Source organism: Aotus nancymaae, unplaced genomic scaffold (genome assembly GCF_030222135.1).
Source record: "Aotus nancymaae isolate 86718 unplaced genomic scaffold, 86718_ANA_hifiasm-v0.15.2.pri h1tg000173l, whole genome shotgun sequence".
NCBI lineage: Eukaryota > Metazoa > Chordata > Mammalia > Primates > Aotidae > Aotus > Aotus nancymaae.
Genome location: NW_026988588.1, coordinates 916,586 through 939,191, shown reverse-complemented (window position 1 = coordinate 939,191; position 22,606 = coordinate 916,586). Strand labels below are relative to the sequence as shown.

Below are 22,606 nucleotides of genomic sequence, written 5' to 3'. Positions count from 1 at the left end.
TGAAATTAGGGGCCTGGCCTGCTGGGGGTTCATGCCTGTAGTCCCAGCTACCTGGGAGACTAAAGCAGGAGGATTGCTTGAGCCCAGGAGTTCGAGGTTGCAGTGACCCGTGATCACACCACTGCACTCCAGCATGGGCAGTAAAGCAAGACCCCAACTCAAAAAAATTAGGGCAATTAATAGCCCTAAAATGGCCAATAATTGTTTTGTAAAAGAATGAGTTGCATATCTCTTACTTTAAATCAAAAGCTAGAAATGATTAAATATAGTGAGGAAGGCATGTTGAAACAGCCAAATTGTGAATGCAAACGAAAAGTTCTTTAAGGAAATTTGAAGTGCTCCTCCAGTGAACACACAAATTAAAAAAATGAAACCGTTTTATTGCTGATATGCAGAAAGTTTGAGTGGTGTGTAAACATTAAAGCGACCACACTGTTCCCTTAAATCAAAACCTAATCCAGAGCAAGGCCCTAACTCTCTTCAGTTCTGTGAAGGCTGAGAGAGATAAGGAAGCTACACAAGAAAAATCTGAAGCTATCAGAAGTTGGTTCATGAGATTGAAGGAAAGAAGCTGTCTCTATAAGACAAAACTGCTAGCTGGGCGTGGGGCATGCGCCTGTAGTCCCAGCTACTCGGGAGGCTGAGGCAGGAGAATTGCTTGAACCCAAGAGGCGGAAGTTGCAGTGAGCCGAGATTCTGCCACTGCACTCCAGCCTGGCGCCTGGCAACAGAGTGAGACTCTGTCTCAAAAAAAAAAAAAAAAAAAGTGCAAGATAGGCCAGGCACGGTGGCTTATGCCTATAATCCCAGCATTTTGGGAGGCCGATGCAGGTGGATCGTTTGAGGTCAGGAATTCAAGACATGCCTGGTCGACGTGGTGAAACCCTGTCTCCACTAAAAATACAAAAATTAGCTGGGTGTGGTGGTGCACGCCTGTAGTCCCAGCTACTCAGGAGGCTAAGGCAGGAAAATCACTTGAACCCAGGAGGTGGAGGTTGCAGTAAGCTGAGATCACACCATTGCACTCCAGCCTGGGCAACCAAGTGAGACTCCTACTCAAAAAAAAAAAAAAAAAAAAAGTGCAAGTGTAAGTTAAAGCAGCAAGTCATCTCGGATCATCTGGGAGATCTACCTAAGATCACTGATGAAAGTGGCTATGCTAGGCCGGGTGTGGTGGCTCACGCCTGTAATCCAAGCACTTTGGAGGCCAAGGCGGGTGGATCACCTGAGGTCAGGAGTTCAAGACCAGCCTGACTAACATGGTGAAACCTCGTCTTTAAAAAAAAAAAAAGAAAGTGGCTATGCTAAACAACAGGTTTTCTTTGGAGTTCAACCTTATTTTGGGAAAAGATGCCACCTAGGACACTCATAGCTAAAGAGAAGTCAAAGGCAGGCTTCAGAGCTCCAACGGACGGGCTGACCCTTGCTAGGGAGCTAGTGCAGCTGGTGACTTTATGTTGAAGCCAATGCTCATTTACCATTCTGAAAATCGTAGGGCCTTAAGAGTTATGCTGATATTTTCAGCCCCCTGTTGAGACCTACTGCTCAGGAAAAAAAAAAAAAAAAAAAAATTCTTTTAATATATTACTGCTGATTTACAGCGCTCCTGTTTACCCAAGAGCTCTGATGGAGATGTACAAGGAGATTCATGTTGATTTCATGCCTGCTAACACAACATCCTTTTGAGGTTCAAGTCTCATTATTTAAGAAATACATTTTGTAAGGCTATTGCTGCCTGAAGATGTAATTGAATCAGTGCAATAGCATAATAAAACTTGAATGGATAAGCAGTTGCTTCTTGTGGGTGAGCAACGAAAGTAGTTTCTTGAGATGGAACCTAATCCTGGTGAAGATGTGAACACTGTTGAAATGACAACAGAGGATTTAGAATACTCCATAGACTTAGTGTATGAAGCAGCAGCAGGGTATGAGAAGATTGACTCCAATTTTGAAAGTTTTCCTTTGGGTAAAATGAAATCTTTCATAAAAAGAAGAGTCAATCAATGTGACAAATTTCATTATTGTCTTATTTTAAGAAGCTGCCACAGCCACCCCAACTTTCAAGCATCAACTTGGTCAACAGCCATCAACGTCAACGCAAAACCCTCTGCCAGCAAAAAGATTATGACTCACTGAAGGCTCAGCTGATTGTTAGCAATGAAAAAAAAATATTAATTTTAAGAATCTTGACCATTCAGAACTCATCTTTTTAATATTCTCTATGGCAAAATGGGAAATACACACAAAGCACTTCTGCTACATACTGAATTATGATTGTCTCCAGTAAAAAAACTTGTGGGAACGTTTGAATTGTAAGCTTAACTAGCTAGCTGCTTTTTTCGTGCAATACCACTTTTAATGGAAATAACTGACAGATAAACAGGTATTCAAACCTAGGTTTTTGGCAGACATTTTTGTGAAAATATGTTCATGCCACTTCAAGGAACATAATTCTCAGTACTTGTTGACAATGTTTGAATTTTCATGCAAAAATTCAAATTTTAAGAACTTGGCAGCTTCCGAATACTTATTTTTTAATTTTTTATTTTATTTATTTTATTTTTATTTTTATTTTTTTTTTTTTGGAGACGGAGTTTCGCTCTTGTTACCCAGGCTGGAGTGCAATGGCGCGATCTCGGCTCACCGCAACCTCCACCTCCTGGGTTCAAGCAATTCTTCTGCCTCAGCCTCTGCAGTAGCTGGGACTACAGGCACGCACCACCATGCTCAGCTAATTTTTTATATGTTTAGTAGAGACGGGGTTTCACCATGTTGACCAGGATGGTCTCGATCTCTTGACCTCGTGATCCACCCGCCTCGGCCTCCCAAAGTGCTGGTATTATAGGCGTGAGCCACCGCGCCAGGACAGCTTCCGAATACTTAAAAACTTTTCTGATGAGATTACTAGTGATATTAACAAATGTGATTGTTTGATATTGAATAATGAAATGTGTTAGCATTTGGAAGATCTGTTTAATTCAGTAAATCACTATTTTCCAAATGACTAATGCATGACATTGCAACATCATACATAAGAAAATAAGCATTCGAAGCACAGTCAAAAATCAATGAATTGGCCAGGCGCGGTGGCTCACGCCTGTAATCCCAGCACTCTGGGATGCCGAGGAGGGTGGATCACGAGGTCAAGAGATCGAGACCATCCTGGTCAACATGGTGAAACACCATCTCTACTAAAAATACAAAAAATTAGCCAGGCATGGTGGCGCGTGCCTGTAATCCCAGCTCCTCAAGAGGCTGAGGCAGGAGAGAATTGCCTGAACCCAGGAGGCAGAGGTTGCGGTGAGCCGAGATCGTGCCATTGCACTGCAGCCTAGGTGACAGAGCAAGACTCTGTGTCAAAAAAAAATAAAAAATAAAAAATGAATTTTAATGTAACAAGAGTACATAATGTAAAATGTCCATTGAAGTGGTTTCACATTCCAAATAGTAACTAGAAAATCCACCACTTGTGTTTTGGTGTAGTAGTATCAAAAAAGAATAACCAAGATCATTTGAAAAGGCTATTAAAAAATACTTCTCAATTTTCAAACTGTATACAGCAGGTTCGTTTCTTTGTAACACTGGTGAGAAAAGACTCCCTTGGAGGGGTGCTGTCTGTGTGCTGTTTACGTGTTCTCCCCACACCTGCATGGGTTTTCTCTGGGTACTGCAGTTCTTGCCACATGCAAAAGGTGTGCACGTGAGGTGAACTGGTGCGTCTTCACTGTCCCGATCTGAGTGTGCGTTTGTGAGTGGCCCTGTAATGGAATGGCGTCCTGTCCAGGGCTGGTTCCCTCTTTCTGCCCTGAGCTGCTGGAATAGGCTTCAGACACACACGACCCAGAACTGGAACAATTAAGTAAATAATTATCTTACTTGTTTTTTAGTAAATAATTATCTTGTTTTTTAGTAATCTTTCTTAAATGCATGTATAGCTCACATTACAATGTTTAATAGAATAGTTTGGTCTTTAGAAGCTTAGTGATTTTTTTTTTTCTTGGCGGAGGCTGCAGTCAGCCGAGATCGTGCTACTGCTCTCCAGCCTGGGCGACAGAGCGAGACTCCGTCTCAAAAAAAATAAAAATTCTACAAAATTAGCCCGGCGTGGTGGCGAATGCCAGAAGTCCCAGGTACTTGGGACGCTGAAACAGGAGAATCGCTTGAACCCGGGAGGCAAAGGTTACAGTGAGCTGAGACTGCACTATTGCACTCCAGCCTGGGCAACAAGAGCGAAACTCTCAAAAAAAAAAATTTAGAATGCCTTGTCGGGTACCCCGAAGGCAAACACACCCAACACAACGTGGAATGCCCACCCCTCCCGCGGCTCTGCTCCGCCTTCGTCTTGGTCGCAGACGCTTCAGTACGACCACCATCTGGACGTACACGGCCTAGCCCAGCAGAAAAACGCGGCAGTCCCAGCGGCGAAACTCGGGATGGGGGCGCACAACCAGCCCGTCAGCAGTGATGTCCCGCCTTTCCTCCGTTCCCATTGGTCCAGCCACGCAGGGGCCCCGCCCATGGGACGCCGAGCTTCTGTGTACTGGGCTCGGCGCGCCGGCGATTTCCGACTGGGAGGGCCCAGCTCCAAGGAGCGTGAGCGTCGGGACGCCTGACGCCGGCACGCACCCTTCACAGCGCCTCCGGCTCGCCGGACTGGATTGAAAGCTTGATTGGCTGGCGACTGAGGTGGCCTCGGGCACCGTCTAGTCGCGGACGCTGCCTCTGTGGAGCGAGGCGGGGCTCACCTTCCCGGTGCCTCACTCGTCTGCGGATGCCACAAGCCAGGAAGGTGGTGCCACCGCGCGACGGCCTGGCGAGATTGTAACGTCAGGCGCGTACGGGCGCCGATTGGCCGGGCGATGTGGCGCGGACTGGCGCTGGCGAGGGCAATTGGCTTCGTGGCCCGGGGGTGGGGCCAGTGGGCGGTGCGCGCCGCGGACAGCACTCAAAGTCGGCTCAAAGTCGGCGCAAGGGGGTAGGTGGTTGTCCGTGTCCGGAGGACGCTCAGGTACCGGGGACCGGCAGCAGGATTCGGGAGACCGGGGCGGGGCGAGGAGGAAGCCCGAGGTCTGGGCCTCCCGTGAGGTCTCGGCGCGGCGGCATGGGCGGCTGGGGGTGGCGGCGTGGGTCACTGGAGCTGGAGCGAGGCCGAGCCGTCCCGGGCTGTGGTGGGCGCCCGCGCCCTGGGGAAGGCGGGGACGTTGCCGTTCTTTGTCAGTGGAAAAGATCATCGTCTACGCAGTCAGCTGAGGTTTAGGAACGCGTGGAATTGGAAACCGAGTCTGAGGAGACGACGAATTGCGAGTTTCCTCATAGAGAATTCAGAAACAAGCGTAGACAGCATCGTCAGAAACACGAGCGTGACGGCGCCGGTCTCCCTGTGCCGAGTACACTTGGGTCTGTGCGAGGGGGTGACGGGAACACACGCAAGGCGATGCTCTTGGGAAAGGAACAGGAGAAGAGATGGGGAACACGCATAGATGGAACCAGATCTTTTTCTTGGGTTGAGTGATGTGTTCCCGCGTCTACTACACGGCATTATCTTTAAACGCATAAGAAGACGTATTCGTTTTATCTTGTGATTAAGAAGTTTAGTCTTAAAAATCTGAATTCTGAAAATCCTGAAAGCAGTTGTCATTGCAGCGGGGCGGTGGTGCACACCTGTAATCCCAGCACTTTGGGATGCGGGGACTGGAGGATCGCTTGACCCCGGGAGGCGGAGGCTTAGGCTGCAGTGAGCCTAGATCACGCCACTGCACTCCAGCCTGGGCGACAGACATAGCAAGACCCGGCCCTATTCCCCCCGCAAAAAAACAGTCGCGTCAAAAAAGTCTAGTAATTAATAGCAACGAAGTCTGTCTTAGTGGTCACCTAATATACAGTGTCCATATCCATGGATATAACCCAAGTGCACATTCTAAAATATTTGGAAAAAAATTTATCTGTACTGAATATATACAGACTTATTCTGTAAACGATACAGCACAACTACTTAGGTAGCACTGACATGTTTTAGATATTATCTACAGATGATAATTTAACGTTCAGCCCGCATCACTTAACAGAGATACTTTGGAGAAATTCATTGATAGATAATTTCACCATTGTGGAAACGGAGTGCAGTGACACAGAACTAGACGGTGGTGCAGCTGGGCTTTCTGGTGTATCCAGTTGCTCGTAGGCTATTGCTCCTGTTGCTTCAGGCCTAAACCTGGACAGCGTGTTACTGTGCAGAATAATCTGGGCAGTTGTAACACAGCAGCAAGCATTTGTGTATCTAAACAGAAAAGATGACGTGCTAGGATGTTTCAATGGTTACAGCATCATTAGGCAATAGGAATTTGTCAGTTCTGTTATAATTTTATGGAATCACTGTAGTATATGCAGTCCTGTACTTTACAGAAACACCATCATATGATGCGTTTGTATACAAAAGGATATACACAGGTGATTTGCAAATACTATTCCGTTTTATATCTGGAACTTCAGCATCCTCAAATTTTGGTAGCTGTGGGAGGTCCTGCAACCAACCCCCATAGATACCAACGGATGACTGTATATGAAACTAGCCTATAGAAGTTGGAAATAGGCCAGGCGTGGTGGCTCACACCTGTAATCCCAGCACTTTGGGAGGTCAAGGTGGGCAGATCACTTGAGGTCAGGAGTTCAAGACCAGCCTGCCCAACATGGTGAAACCCCATCTCTACTAAAAATACAAACAATTAGCTGGGCATGGTGGCAGGCATCTGTAATCCCAGCTACTCGGGAGGCTGAGGCAGGAGAATCACTTGAACCTGGGAGTCGGAGGTTGCAGTAAGCTGAATTGCACCATTGCACTCTAGCTTGGGCAACAAGAGCGAAACTACGTCTCAAAAACAATTTTTTTGGAAATTTTTTTTTTTATTGAGGCTAACTCTGAAGTGAACTTCCTTTTCACATTACTTTCTCTTTTTTTTTTTTTTTTTGAGACGGAGTTCACTCTTGTTACCCAGGCTGGAGTGCAATAGTGTGATCTTGGCTCACAGCAACCTCCACCTCCTGGGTTCAAGCAATTCTCCTGCCTCAGCCTCCTGAGTAGCTGGGATTACAGGCGTGCACCACCATGCCCAGCTAATTTTTTTGTATTTTTAGTAGAGACGGGGTTTCACCCTTTTGACCAGGATGGTCTCGATCTCTTGACCTCGTGATCCACCCGCCTCGGCCTCCCTACTTTCTCTCTTGATTTGTTGTCATCATTAACCTTATTTCAGATTTTTTTGTATTAGGTATCAATATCTCCATCATCACTGACTTCTGACACATGCATACATACACACACACCCCAGATCCTATGTGAGTTTAGAACTTTGTATTAAGTAGCTGTTTAAACACTTTGTGTACATTTTGCAGTATGCTTGAACTCTGTTGAAAGTATTTCAGTAGGCCGGACGTGATGGCTCACGCCTATACGCCCACACTTTGGGAGGCCAAGACAGGCGGATCAACTGAGGTTAGGAATTGGAGATCAGCCTGGCCAGCATGGTGAAACCTCATCTCTACTAAAAATACACAGATTAGCCAGGCATGGTGGCGCAAGCCTGTAGTCCTAGCTACTCAGGAGGTCGAGGCAGGAGAATCAGTTGAACCCAGGAGGTGGTTGTTGTAGTGAGCCGAGATTGCACCATTGCACTCCAGCCTTGGCAACAGAACAAGACTCCATCTCAAACAAAAAAGTATTTCAGTAAAATCTATGTATTTGAAATAGAGTCACATCGAAAGTAGAGCATGTGGGATCTTCAAAATATATTGTGTAGAAAAATCAAGAAAATTATAATTCATTCAGAAATAAAGGTGAGGAAAATAGAGAAAATAAAAAACTTCAAAGTTGTGCTATGTAAAGGTGCTCTGAAGGATACAAAGAGAGCTTAGAAGCTGCTGGATATAGATGTGTAAATGTGTGAGTCACAATACAGAAATACTCCAGTAAGTGCTTTATGTTTAAATCACATGGGAGGGATTAATTGGGGCTCAGAAAATTAATGCTTGATGCACTAAAGTAGAGGTGGGCCTACAATGGCCCACAGGCCAAATCTGGCCTGCTGCCTGTTGTTATATCCTATGAACTGAGGGATTTTCTCGTTTTTAAATGGCTGGAGAAAAACTGAAATATTTTGTGACACATGAAAATTAAATGTAATTCAGATTTCAATGTCCATAATTATTGGCATGACCCCACACTCAGTTTACATATTGCCCAGTATGCCCATTGCCTGTGACTATTTTATTGTTACCAACTCAGAGTTGATACTACCTGGCCCTTTATAGAAGAAAATTTGCCATGCACTGCCTTAAAGCATCTGTTGAATATAATGAATTAAGTTTTTTCTTTTTTAACTAGAATTGTATTAGCTAAGTACTGCCCTGGGGGAAATTTACAAAACTCATGCAAATCATTTTTCTGTTCAGGAGCTTGGGTTGAGAAAAACTGAATTAAATCTTACTGTGACATTGGTAGGAGGGTTACTGAATGTGTGACACATGAATTGTGCCTTGAAAAAATGGATTTCGACCAAGATTGGCCTGTGGCATTCTTGAGCAACTATGCAGAGACAAGCAGTGGGAAAAACATTCAGGATAGCGATTAGAGCACATTATAGAGATGACAGAAGCTGGTGTGGAAAAACAGGATGGAAAGTTAGGTTGGGGCCAAACCAGGGAAGAAAAGTACACTGGAGAAAGGATTGAGTATCAAGTGCTGCTGAGGATCTCGAATGTAGAGTAGAATGTTGAGCTTGGCTTTTAGGAGCACAGCTATGGTAAAAGGCCAGGAGTGAAGCCTATACGAGCAATGATGACTGAGATAGCGCTGTGCAGCTGGCTGGCAATGTTCTTGGGGTCCCTATGAGGATGCAGAGTGGTACAACTGCAAATGGGGAAGCTGTGTAATTATTTTTCTGACATTCAGAAAAATATATGATGGCCTTTCTCTTTTCTTTGAATATTAGTGTTCTAGGACAGATCAGACATTTTGTAATGATGCCTGAAATAAACACTGACCACCTCGACGAGCAACAGGTTCAACTCCTGGCAGAGATGTGTATCCTTATTGATGAAAATGACAATAAAATTGGGGCTGAGACCAAGAAGAATTGTCACCTGAATGAGAACATTGACAAAGGTACTGCTTTGAAATATTCTTTGTTATAAAGCAATTTGTGTAGGCATACCCGATTTGCTGAGAAGAGCACTCTGTTCAAGGCAGTGCGGTTTTTAATAATACTGTATCTTCTCTTTGGTTCCAGTTTGTTAAATAGTGCAGTCATAGCATCTTCTTTGCTTTTCCTGTTACAGCGATTTCTCTTCACATTATGCCTTTTACTCGGCTTCTTCAGAGTTATTCTGGATTCCTAAAAGAAGAAGCAGACTAACCCTGACATGCAGCAGCAGCCTAGCCTCTAATCTTTCTAAAGAATTGAGAGGGGCAGGCACCGTGCAGGGAAGCATGTGCCTTCGCCACTTTCCGAGAATTGAATGTCCTTGATAGGGAACTTGACTGCAGGAAAGGGGCCACCAGCATCCCCCTTTCCTTCACTTGATGGCCAACTTCCTGGCCCAGTGCAGTGCTCTTCCTCACCGTAGCCATGCAGGGACTATGCATCCGGATAAACTGTGAAAAAGCAAAAGCAGCAGCAAGTTACTAATGTTATTCTCAACTGCAAGGAGAGACTTGGGCAAATAACTGATACTTAAGGCTAAATTAATTATTTCTTCTGCTTTCAGGATTATTGCATCGAGCTTTTAGTGTCTTCTTATTCAACACTGAAAATAAGCTTCTGCTACAGCAAAGATCAGATGCTAAGATTACCTTTCCAGGTTCGTACATTTAGTGTACAATATTTTGTTTGTACATTAATTTGACTTTTTATCATTCTGAATTCCTGGAGCCAAGGTCAAAAAGGGAAATCCTGTGAATGGCATATTTTATATTCTACATAAAGTAAGTTTATACAATGAGTGCAACCTAATACAACAGCAATAAAGAATAAGAGCTAGTGAGCAATTGAGCAATGTGTATATATTTATATATTTTATCTTTAATCTGTATTTTCTACACAATGTGATCTTTTTTGGTTGGTTAAAGAAGCATTAATAAGGAACTTACCTACAAATGAAGTCTGTCTCACAGAACAATTACTGATAGCCCATTATAACTGATTTTAGAATCCTTTTTTTTTTTTTGAGATGCAGTCTTGCTCTGTTACCAGGATAGAGTGCAATGGCGCCATCTCGGCTCACTGCAACCTCTGCCTCCTGGGTTCAAGCAATTCTCCTGCCTCAGCCTCCCAAGTAGCTGGGATTACAGGCGCATGCCACCATGCCCAGCTAATTTTTGTATTTTTAGTAGAGACAGGGTTTCACCATGTTGGTCAGGCTGGTCTCGAACTTCTTACCTTGTGATCTGCCTGCCTCAGCCTCCCAAAGTGCAGGCATTACAGCCATGAGCCACCACACCTGGCCTGATTTTAAAATTGTTAAAAATCATTTTATTTGGCTGGGCAAGGTGGCTTACGTCTGTAATCCCAGTACTTTGGGAGGCCAAGGCAGGCAGATCATCACAAGGTAAGGAGTTCGAGACCAGCCTGGCCAACATGGTGAAACCGCATCTCTACTAAAATAGAAAAAATTAGCCAGATGTGGTGGTGCAAACCTGTAGTCCCAGCTACTCCAGAGGCTCAGCCAGGGGAATCACTTGAACCCGGAGCCGGAGGTCACACCACTGCACTCCAGCCTGGGCAACAGAGCTAGACTCCATCTCAAAAAAAAAATTATTTTATTTTTCTACTACTTATAAACTTTCCTGATCTTTCAGACCTACTTTGAAGAAAAGTTGATCTATCTCTATTAACATTTTCCAGGTTGTTTTACTAATACTTGTTGTAGTCATCCATTAAGTAATCCAGGCGAGCTTGAGGAAAATGACGCCCTTGGAGTGAAGCGAGCAGCGCAGAGGAGGCTGAAAGCTGAGCTAGGAATTCCCTTGGAACAGGTAACCGGCTGTACTACCCAACCATACAAACTGAAACCTAAACATACTCTAAAACGTTTTTTAATAAAATTTTTAAATTCAAACGTAGTTCTCTGCTTGGTAACCTCCTGAATTATGAGTTACTCCCCCAAGCCATCTGGAGTAAAGATTATTTAAATTTTAATTTCTTAATATTACTTGTCAAAACTTAGCTCAGAACTGGGATGGATTGATCTGTTAACCACTGTATAAGGTTGAATATTTCTATAATTGATCAAATCAAAGATGAATATTTTCAAGTGAGTGTTACAGCTCTGGTAGAATTTGACTAGTGGGTTTTCCAGTTTTCACCTGAATCCTTCTCCCCCCATCAAAAAAAGGTGAATATTTTCATTTGGAAATTCTTAGGAATGTGAACGATAAATCTAACTGGTTTAATTGAAATAATTTTTTTTCTTGGAATTGTCCCCTTTAAATAAGACTTGGATACAGAAAGTATTTCTTATCTATAATCTCCAAAAAGCAGTCTTAAAGTATGAAAAAGAAGAAAGTCACATTTTTAGTTTGAGTGACAGCCCCTTTTTTTAATATTTAAAAAAGTAGGGCTGGGCGCGGTGGCTCACGCCTGTAATCCCAGCACTTTGGGAGGCCGAGGAGGGTGGATCACGAGGTCAGGAGATCGAGACCATCCTGGTCAACATGGTGAAACACCGTCTCTACTAAAAATACAAAAAATTAGCTGGGCATGGTGGCGCGTGCCTGTAATCCCAGCTCCTCAGGAGGCTGAGGCAGGAGAATTGCCTGAACCTAGGAGGCGGAGGTTGCGGTGAGCCGAGATCGCGCCATTGCACTCCAGCCTGGGTAACGAGCAAAACTCCGTCTCAAAAAAAATTAATTAAATAAATAAAAATAAAATAAAAAAAATAAAAAACAACTAACCTGTTTGGTCCTACAAGGAAAACATAGACACTTGAAACTAGTAATGTAATCTTTTTTCACATATAATATTAAGATTTCCATATATTGTTGATAGGAGAGTAACACTTTAAAAGTTGTAATTCTAAAGTTATAATCCTGTTCAAGATACACTGTAATATGGTGAGCTAATTTTAGGTTTTTTTTGTTATTGTGGCTGATGTTTTTATTATTATTATTTTTTAATGTCTTAGGTTCCTCCAGAAGAAATTAATTATTTAACACGAATTTACTACAAAGCTCAGTCGGATGGTATCTGGGGTGAACATGAAATTGATTACATTTTGTTTGTGAGAAAGAATGTAACTTTGAATCCTGATCCCAATGAGATTAAAACCTATTGTTATGTGTCAAAGGAAGAACTAAAAGAACTTCTGAAAAAAGCGGCCAATGGTGAAATTAAGATAACACCATGGTTTCAAATTATTGCAGAGACTTTTCTCTTTAAATGGTGGGATAACTTAAATCATTTGAATCAGTTTGTTGACCATGAGAAAATACACAGAATGTGAATATGTAGGTAAATGATTACTGAAAAATTTCTCTGTTTAACAAACTTAGAAGGACTTTTTCAGTTTAAATTTAGTTCACTATCATCAGTGTAATATATACACTGACACTTTATAACTTGTGTAGAAAAAACTAACAATTTTGTTTCACACATCCTGGATATGTGTTCTGTTTCTAAATGACATTTGTGAGAGATTATTGTAAAATGAGAGAGATGAAATAAAAATTTAACCTGTGCAGACACATGCTGACGGCAAATTTGAACAAACAAGTGAAGCACTGTGTTTTAGTAAGTGTGAGAAACATTTCTGGGGCACTTGCTATTTGCCAGATACTTTGTGTCGCTAAATTTTTATCATAGTTCAGAAAAATGTGCAAGGAAACTGTTGCCTAGCTCCTTCAAAACGGTCCTAATTAGCTTTCATATTAACAGGTCAAACTAGCAGGGCAGGTTCAAGGGAAATTAAATGATGTGGACCCTAATTTGTATCATTCTGAGCTGATTGTGTGGTTTATTCATTCTGGAAATATGTTGATACTTAAAGTCAGCCATGGCTTTTGATAAGTGATATTGATTAGGTTAAATCTTCTTTTAAATAGTATTTGCCAGTTAGCAAAGTCTGTGTTCTCAGAATTACAGTGGGCACAGAGGTGTTCATAAAATGGGAATTGAGTCCCACTCAACAAAAGTTGTTTAACCTTGACCTGTTGACATTTGGGCTGGATAAAATACTTGTGGTAGGGGTCCGTCCTGTGCATTATAGGACAGTGAGTAGCATCCCTGGACAGCACAGCAGATGCTGTTAACATCCCTCTCTCATGACACCCAGAATTATACCAGATGTTGCCAGATTCTCCTGGGGGCCAGAGTCAATGCCCAACTGAGAACCACTGTCCTACAGAGTCAGGCGATATTGTAGAGAGAAACAACAATGACTAAAGTCAGTGTTCATGTTGAATAGATTTAGATTATGGAATGTATATATTAATGTTAAAAATTGTACCTTGATCAATGTACTTTTATAAACTTGCCATAGATATCAAATTTGAAATCTCATATTCTTAAATGCTGTATAATAAAGAAAAAATGAAAATTTATTTCTTACAAAATTAAATGTTTGTTAAATTTAATTGACTGATTCATTTATGGTTAACTGGACAATTAATCTATAATTTCAAACAAGACTGTAGCACCTATTTTATTAAAAAGTAAAAAAATTGCATTTTAATACTGTTTCTAGTTTGTTAAAATTTTAATACACTAATAGGATATTGCCTATATAGTTTCTGTTGCATTTATAATACTGTTTCGATTTTTTTTAGTTTTATTTTCTAGGAAGTTTTAGGCCAAAAGCCACATATAATTAGTTACATAATAACTATGAGTTGCCAGTGGCTACTGAATTGGCCATCGGAGCCTTAGACTCTTACTGGCACCTTGTAAGTAGAGTTAGATATTACTGTTGCTACATTACTAGGATGCCATCCAGAAAATCAAAGTAGGAATGTTTTTTGACCTGACAAACTCCTTAGAATTCTCTCATCTTTTATAAAGAGGAGTATCCCTCTCTTAGACAAAGCTGCTTCTGACCCCAAAGGCAAATGTGTTGGTTTTGAACTTGAAAGCTAAATGATACCTAGAATTTTTTTTTTCTTAATGTTTTAAATTCTTAGTCTTCAAAATATATACTTGTTTGATTCTGGTCAAACCATTGCCAACTCCTTTAAGGACAAAGTAGAGATGACTTTCTATAAAATTGCTAATTCTGTTTCCCTGCCTCTATTAGCAAGCAAACAAGACCAAAACAGAAAATGGTATAGTCGGAAGGAAGACACATTTTCTTCTTATTTGGCCCTGGCACCTGGGGCAAGTCCAGGTCGTTCCTCCAGTGGGTCTTTGTGGTGTGGAAGCTGCCCTGCGCCTGCTCCCTGGCAGGTGTTGTGCAGTGCTTTCATCATCCCACTTGGATCTGTCTGTTGGGCCCTCACTAGAGCTGGGAATTCCTCGTGGGATGAGGAACTCTAGATCCCCGCTTGACCAATGGGATTTTCTTTTTATTACTTCAGATACACCTCTCCTTCACCCTTCCTCTCTGGGTGCTTTTTCAGCCCTAAGTATGTACTTACACATTTTACAACATTTTATAGCATGAACTGAAGTGTGTATTTGTGTGCATTCAGATATCCTGACAACTTTCTACTTTATAATTTTGACAGATGCTTTATACTTATTTATCACATACATGCTTAAGACTCCCAAATGTAAATCTCCAACACAGCATTCTCTCTGCTTTATATGCATATAGGTGAATGCATAACTGATATATCCAGAAAGTAGAATGTTATTCAGCACTAAAAAGAAATGAGCTCTCAAGCCACGAAAAGACAGGGAGGAAAGTTAGATGCATGTTGCTGAAAGAAGCGTGAAAAGGCTACACATCCTGAAGGATTCCAGTTCTCCAACGTTGCGGTAAAGGAAAAACTGGAAACAGTAAAAAGCCAGGGGCCAGAGGGGAGGGAGAAATGGTTGGGTAGGGCACGGGATTTTTAGCGCAGTGAAACTCTTCTGCGTGATACTCTAATGGTGGATATAGGTCATTATGCATTCGTCAAACCTGTAGAACGTCCAACACCAAGAGCGAGCCTGAGGTAAACTGGGCACCGGGTGATAATGATGTGTCAATGCACGTCTATTGACTGTAAGAAATGGACCACTCTGATGGGAATGTTGATAGTGGGGGAACCTGGGCAGTGGGTCTATGGAAACGGTACCACTCAGTTTTGCTGTGAACCTAAACTGGTTTAAAGAATAAAATATATTAAAATTTGGGTGTTAAACACGAAAAGGAGCTTAACCTCATTAATCTCTGGGTAAATGCGAATTGGAACCCAAATGTAAAGGACCGACATCACCAGGTGTTGACAGGATATAAAGTAACTGCTAAGCAGCATGTATGCTACTGTGGAGCTGCACTGTCTGCTAAAGTCAAACGAGTCGGACCTGGTGGGAGACAAATGTGGATGGTTCTGCCTTCTGTGGTTTCTGTTTTACTAACTTAGCAGAGAAGTAATTCAGCATTATTCTTGAGCTGGGAAATCACTGACATACTCATTGCTGCATGGAGAAACTAGGTGTTTCCTAGATTTTCATGTGCTGCCCTGTAAGGTGATGTGGTGTGGGTTCAGATTGATGCTTGCTACATGTCCAGTCTCTAGCCTGGGGACACCTCTGCAGAGCAACCACAATGAGTATGACAGCCTTGGTGTTCTCACAGTCGGATGCTGTCATGCTGCGGGAGCAATCCTGCTGTAGACAGCAGTGTGAATGAATCCACAGAGCCAGTCTTGATTCAAAAGGCACATGTGATTCCAGTGAAATAAAAGTCAAAAACAGACAAAACCTTAAAAAAAAAAAAAAGCCGGGCGTGAAGGCTCACGCCTGTAATCCAAGCACTTTCAAGGCCAAGGCGGGTGGATCAGCTGAGGTTGGGAGTTCAAGACCAGCCTGACCAACATTGTGAAACCCCATCTTTTTTAACTTTTTTAGTTAAAAAAAATAAAATAAAATAAAAACAGACAAAACCAATTAAGATGTAGAGCAGAGGCCGGGCGCGGTGGCTCAAGCCTGTAATCCCAGCACTTTGGGAGGCCGAGGCGGGTGGATCACGAGGTCGAGAGATCGAGACCATCCTGGTCAACATTGTGAAACCCCGTCTCTATTAATACAAAAAAAATTAGCTGGGCACGGTGGCGCGTGCCTGTAATCCCAGCTACTCAGGAGGCTGAGGCAGGAGAATTGCCTGAACCCAGGAGGCGGAGGTTGCGATGAGCCGAGATCGCGCCATTGCACTCCAGCCTGGGTAACAAGAGCGAGACTCCGTCTCAAAAAAAAAAAAAAAAAAAAAAAAAGATGTAGAGCAGAATAGAGGCTACTTCCAGAGGGGGCACAGGGAGCTTTGTGAGATTGTAGAAGTATTCCCTGTGTTGATAGGGTGTTAATTACATGGGTGAATGTGTTAGGATTGATGGAAACAATTTGTGCACTTTTAAGTGACAGCTTAACACAATATAGAATCAGTGAGCTCTATAGAATATAGCTGAGCACTGAGAATCAGTGGAGGCCAAGTCGCAGCTCACCTTGACAGGAATGGAAATGGAGGCACTTCTGGCCACTGCATCTTGGTGTCAGAGTGGCAAGGAAAATCCATGAAGACGCACCCTGCATGGCTTGGGGCTCCACTCAGAGAAGACAGCAAGCTCAGCTCCCAGTGTGCATTGGTCCCTGTGCCTGTGGGCCCCTCCTGGCAGCTGACGTGGCATTGATTGACATAACACACTCCTGTGCCATAGGAAAAGAACTCTGTCCCCACCTCACGGGGGACAGAAGTGGCAGCTGGGTTAGTCGTGTGCTGCTTGATCACATGCCCTTACACAGATTAAGAGGAACACACAGAGTCTGAGCAGGAAAGGTGTTCCCAGGCCAGGTGACAGACCAGCTCTGGCTGTGAGGCCTTGCTTGCATCTCAGCACGTCCACATGCTTTTCCTTCGCCTGGAACCTGCATTCCCTTAGTCTGCACCTGGCTGAATGTGACTTGTTCTTAAACCCTTGCCTTAAATGTCATCTCAGATAATCCTCCCAGGACTCAAATCTGAATCACAAGCATGAAGTGGGAGCTCAGTGACTTTGAGTAAAATATGAATGAAAACAAGCATATACTCAAGGATCCCATAAGGCTACCTCACTTGTGCAGACAGTGCCCTCAGCAGCCGTAACTCCCACATCAAAGGCCGTTCATGCTTCCCTTCAGATAATGGCAGGCCAGGTGGGCGAGGCAGTGGCACAACCCGCCTCCCAAGAGCACCAGAACAACAAAACCTAGGAGAATGCTGCTTTTCCCAAGGGACTTTGCCCAGTTCCAGTAAAGGAGCGGAGAGGCTGAGAAACAGGCACTTCCAATAGTGCCTCTACTGGACAGGAATTGGGGAACAGAGACCAGGTGTGAGGGCTGCCAAGGGCAAGGCCCACTAGAGCTCCCCAGGCTTCATGTGCTGGGAAGAGGAATTTAGGGCCAGCCTGGAACTGGCTCAAAACCTGTTTTTATCAGGAAAGTCTGAGATAATTATTTCTCTAGTTCCTTGCTGGAAACCATTATCTGGAAAACAGTAGCACATTGCAGACTCCGAAAAACCCCCATGGCTTTGTCATACACAGCATCCAGAGCCTGCTGGGTGTCTAGCCAGTGAGACACAGGCCAGCGCAACCAAGCGGCCAGCACACGAGCCAGCGGCAGTGACTTCAGGGCCCAGAGAACGTTGTCAGCAGCCACAAACCTCTGACACAAAGCTTAACATCAAGGAGATAAAGTCATGACAATTTTGAGAGGAAATGGAAATTTATATTTAAAGAACCAAATGGGCCTGCATTTGAAGGATGCCCCTTAGAGCCACGGGCCCTGGCAGAGAATCACTGCTGGGGTCTCTGTATCTTATCACAGGAATTTTAGAACTGTGTCCAGGACATGGTTGGCACTCAATAATTCTTTGCTAAAGGGAGGAAAGTAGGAAGAGAAGATAGAACAGAACGTCTTGCATATGAATTTTTTATTGAAGAGGCTTGAGAGGCGGCCAAGAGGCCTAGGGAGCCCTGTGTTCCTGGCTTTAGCCTGTTTGTTGAGCAAAGACAGTGACCTTTCTGTTCCCAGGGAGAACAGCCCTTCTCAGTTTCATCATGGACAGTGTTCTTCACAGTCCTTATGTTACTTTCAGAAGGAAGAGAAGGAGACTTTGTAGACCTATTGAAGTAAGATTGAAAGATGCTTTTATTTAAAATCTGCCATTTTTATACTTCTGGCTAACAATATGAATTCTTAGAATTTTTGAAATTTACAACTTAACCATGACATGTGAACATCCTAAGGTCACGTCATTGGAAATATCCCATTGAGAAGCTACAATGAAAGCCATAAGACTCTCTAATCTGGCTCTGTGACCACCATTTGCAGATTGATTTGAGAGACATAACCTGCTGGCTAGGCACGGAGTGGTTGATTCTTGTCCTAGGAAGCCCAAGATGTGACATGGTGGCCCACTTCACAAGCAGCATATTTACATATAAGTGATTTCAGGAGGCAAAAAGCAGATTACACTTTTAAAAGTAATGGCAAACATCATTCTCAATTTAGGGTCTCAATAATTTACAAATTTATGTCTAGAGTTAATGGGCATAGAAATTTACCCGGCAAAATTAAGAGGAGTATATATGCAGGGGGTAGAAATAGGATCCGAATTCAGAGAAAAGGGAATTGTTCTCAGGGAACCAAGACAGGGAAAGCCTAAGAATAAGTCAAGAAGAGAAGAGCCGAAGTATTGAACTTGGGGCAAGAGTAAAACCAAATTGCTGCAGAAGAATATTAAACAGTGACACAGGGATAGTATGTTGGCTTGAAAATATTAGCCCATAATGGCAGTATAACCAAAAATGCTACTTACAGCATCATGGCACAACACAGGCATCCCGTGACGAAGGTTTCCTGGCATCTCGTCACAACCACTGGGCCTTGACCTTGGCCATCCGTGAGCCATGGGCTCGAGTCATAACAGGTTGGGCCCATTGATTGTAAGGGCCTTCTGGTCACTGAAGTTTGGCCAGTTAACATCTAGCCATTTATGACTTTTGTCAATAATTATTGCAAAATACAGCATCATAGGAACAACTCTATTCATAAAGATATATGTATATACACATATACAACAGAAACATTTATATATATTGTTACTCAGCCTCCAAGAGGAATAACATCTTAAACCTTATTTTTGAGTCTTTTATTTTTTGCCATTCATTTAATTAATTTTCTATTACAGTTTCAGAGCTTGGGTTATGCTTGAGCCTAAATAAAGGTGGTTAAATACAACCCGGTTGTACAGAATAGAGGATCAAATGATAGAGAAAATAGAGAAGTGAGTGTTAGAGGAAGAGCAATAGTCTTCTCATGGCTGAAAATTAAAGCTAAGTCTGAGATAGGCCGCTATTCACATGGATGTGGGGCCCTTTTTAAGAAAGAACTTACATTTATTTCACATATATTCAACTCTTCACATTTTCTATTCTTTTTTTTTTTTTTTTTTTTTTTTTTTGAGACGGAGTCTCGCTCTTGTTACCCAGGCTGGAGTGCAATGGCGCGATCTCGGCTCATCGCAACCTCCGCCTCCTGGGTTCAGGCAATTCTCCTGCCTCAGCCTCCTGAGTAGCTGGGATTACAGGCATGCGCCACCGTGCCCAGCTAATTTTTTTGTATTAATAGAGACGGGGTTTCACAATGTTGACCAGGATGGTCTCGATCTCTCGACCTCGTGATCCACCCGCCTCGGCCTCCCAAAGTGCTGGGATTACAGGCTTGAGCCACCGCGCCCGGCCCACATTTTCTATTCTTTTGTTAGATTTATCAAGCTGTGCTTTTCAAGAATTTGTCGATTTAATGCAAATTACCAAATTTAGTGGTGTAACATTTCCCTACATATAATCTTAGTATGTTTTTAACATCTTCCTTTTTTTTTTTTGTTTACATATTTTCTTTCCAAAATCTTTATCTCGCAATAGCATATGCAGAAGAAAATGGGTATCTCAAATATGGCAAATACTGCATTAGATAGCTTTGGAATAAAAAATTTAAAAGCTTATACTGATCCCAGCACTTTGGGAGGCCGAGACTAGCACATCACTTGAGGAATCTGTGACCAGCCTGGGTGACATGATGAAACCCATCTCTACAAAAAATATATATAAAAATTAGCCGGGCATGCTGCCTTACACCTGTGATCCCAGCATTTTGGGAGGCCAAGGCGGGCGGATCACTTGAGGTCAGGAGTTTGAAACCAGACTGGGTGACATGTAATCCTAGTCTCCCAAAGTTCTAGGATTACAGGCATGAGCCACTGCACCGGCTACTGCCTTAGGAATATACTATTGTATTTTTGATGCAAATTGAACTTTTCATTCAGGTGTAAATAAACATGAGCTAAGTAAATGGTTAATAATGGGAGATGATTTACATGCTTGCATTTATTTATTTTTTTCATTTACTTACAACTCTTTGTGTTTGTGGGAAAGTGCAGTAAAGATGCTGAGTACCGAAGTTCCAAATTATAAACCTACAATCATGGACAGACATGGGAGTTTAAAAGATTGCGTGGCTTGGCCAAATATTGGAGGTGAGTTGTATGGATTCAGCAGCAAATTACAGATTCATTTAGGAGGGCTGCTGTCATCAGCCTTAAGATATCAATCACGTATGTGTCATTTTACCTATTACTGAACACTTCTCACCGAGTACTTGTTCTAGAAGCCCTCCCAAATTAATGATCCCTTCCATACTTTCCTAGTAAGATCAAGGGCCTCATCTTTTGTTAGAAAGAAATAAAGTTATATCCTTTTCTTTAATGTCATATTATAGACATCCATATGAATTTAAGATTTAATTTTTAAAAATGAAAGCATACAAGTACTAGAAACATATATGAATAATTCCATGATATTCTGTAAAGAAAAATCTTTATAGTCAGCACACCAAGTTGGAACTCTAGATACACAAAAAAATGGTAGATGTAAATACCTTAAAATAATCCTTCTGTATGTCAGCAAAGCCTTGATCAAAGAAAAATTGTAAAATGAAATGTTTTATCTTGATAAATTACAGAGGAATATTTAATATCCTTAAGAGTTCTAATTTTATAATTAAAACCATGTCCTTATAATAGAAATTCAGGTAAGCATCAATGTACAACTCAAAAATGAGGGAGACTGGGGCCGGGCACGGTGGCTCACGCCTGTAATCCCAGCACTTTGGGAGGCCGAGGCAGGTGGATCACGAGATCAAGACCATCCTGGTCAACATGGTGTGAAACCCCGTCTCTACTAAAAAAAATACAAAAAATTAGCTGGGCATGGTGGCGCGTGCCTGTGATCCCAGCTACTCGGGAGACTGAGGCAGGAGAATTGCCTGAACCCAGGAGGCGGAGGCTGCGGTGAGCAGAGATCGCGCCATTGCACTCCAGCCTGGGTAAGAAGAGTGAAACTCCGTCTCAAAAAGAAAAAAAAAAATGAGGGAGACTGTTGTGTAAAGATGTCACCATTTGATTAAATCTACCCTTGAGATGGATTTGACTTGTATCTGTTTGGTTGTTGTCATGAAAGATGTTGGTGTACAAGGGCTAGTTTCAGTTTTTGTTTTTTTTTAAAGACGGGGTTTCACCATGTTGGTCAGGCTGGTCTTGAACTCCCAACCTCAGGTGATCCACCCGCCTTGGCCTCAAAAGTGCTTGGATTACAGGTGTGAGCCACCATGCCTGGCCTCAGTTTTAATTTAAATATGTAATTAGGCCAGGCTTGGTGGCTCACATCTGTAAGACCAGCAATTTGGGAGGCTGAGGTGAGCAGATTACTTGAGGTTTGGAGTTCACACCAGCCTGGCCAACATGGTGAAACCCTGTCTCTACTAAAAATACAAAAAAGAATTAAGCTGGACCTGGTGGTGGGTGCCTGTAATCCCAGCTTCTCGGGATGCTGAGGCAGGAGAATCACTTGAACCCAGGAGGCAGAGGTTGCAGTGAGCCAAGATTGCACCACTGTACTCCAGCCTGGGTGACAGAGTCAGACTCTGTCCCCGTCCAATAAAACTTAACTATGTAATTGACCTTGGCCTTACCTGACTGGTTTTCAACAATACGCACTCCCTCTTCCTGCACTGTTTGGCCTACCTAACATCAATTCCAGGAAAGCCTACTGTTCTGAGTAAGGAGGCTGGGATGCCTTAGCTTTACTTAATCCACCTTGAGGGAGGGGCAGTTCTTCCCTCAAGCATACTTTTATTTAGAAATTGTTTCATTTGGACATCTCTTAGATCATGGAGGTGCTTTTGAGGTGGTATGTGAAGTGTTTCTATGTTTTACTGAATGTACAATTTCGGGGTCGGGCCACGGAACTAGGAGAATATCACATTTAATTGCCTAATGCCTCCCCAAGAAGTATTTTTGCTTTAAAACAACGTAGAAATGTCTTATGTTTTTTGCTTTTTCATTTGGCCAAATCAACAGTGACTATAAACCAAAAAATGAGCTA

The 22,606-nt window shown here is 42.7% G+C and overlaps 1 protein-coding gene and 1 pseudogene across 1 annotated transcript; one reads left to right on the top strand and one right to left on the bottom strand.

The window, feature by feature from the left end:
- The first annotated feature begins 4,844 nt into the window (after window positions 1–4,844).
- On the top strand, window positions 4,845–13,719 carry IDI1 (isopentenyl-diphosphate delta isomerase 1). The gene is given in 5 exon segments (XM_012466969.2): window positions 4,845–5,008; window positions 8,985–9,157; window positions 9,760–9,852; window positions 10,896–11,026; window positions 12,175–13,719. Coding segments are annotated over 5 exon segments (864 nt in total). The 5' UTR covers window positions 4,845–4,859; the 3' UTR covers window positions 12,493–13,719.
- LOC110568252 (uncharacterized protein IDI2-AS1-like) lies at window positions 9,132–16,698 on the bottom strand (annotated as a pseudogene).
- Between the last annotated feature and the right edge of the window lie 5,908 nt (window positions 16,699–22,606).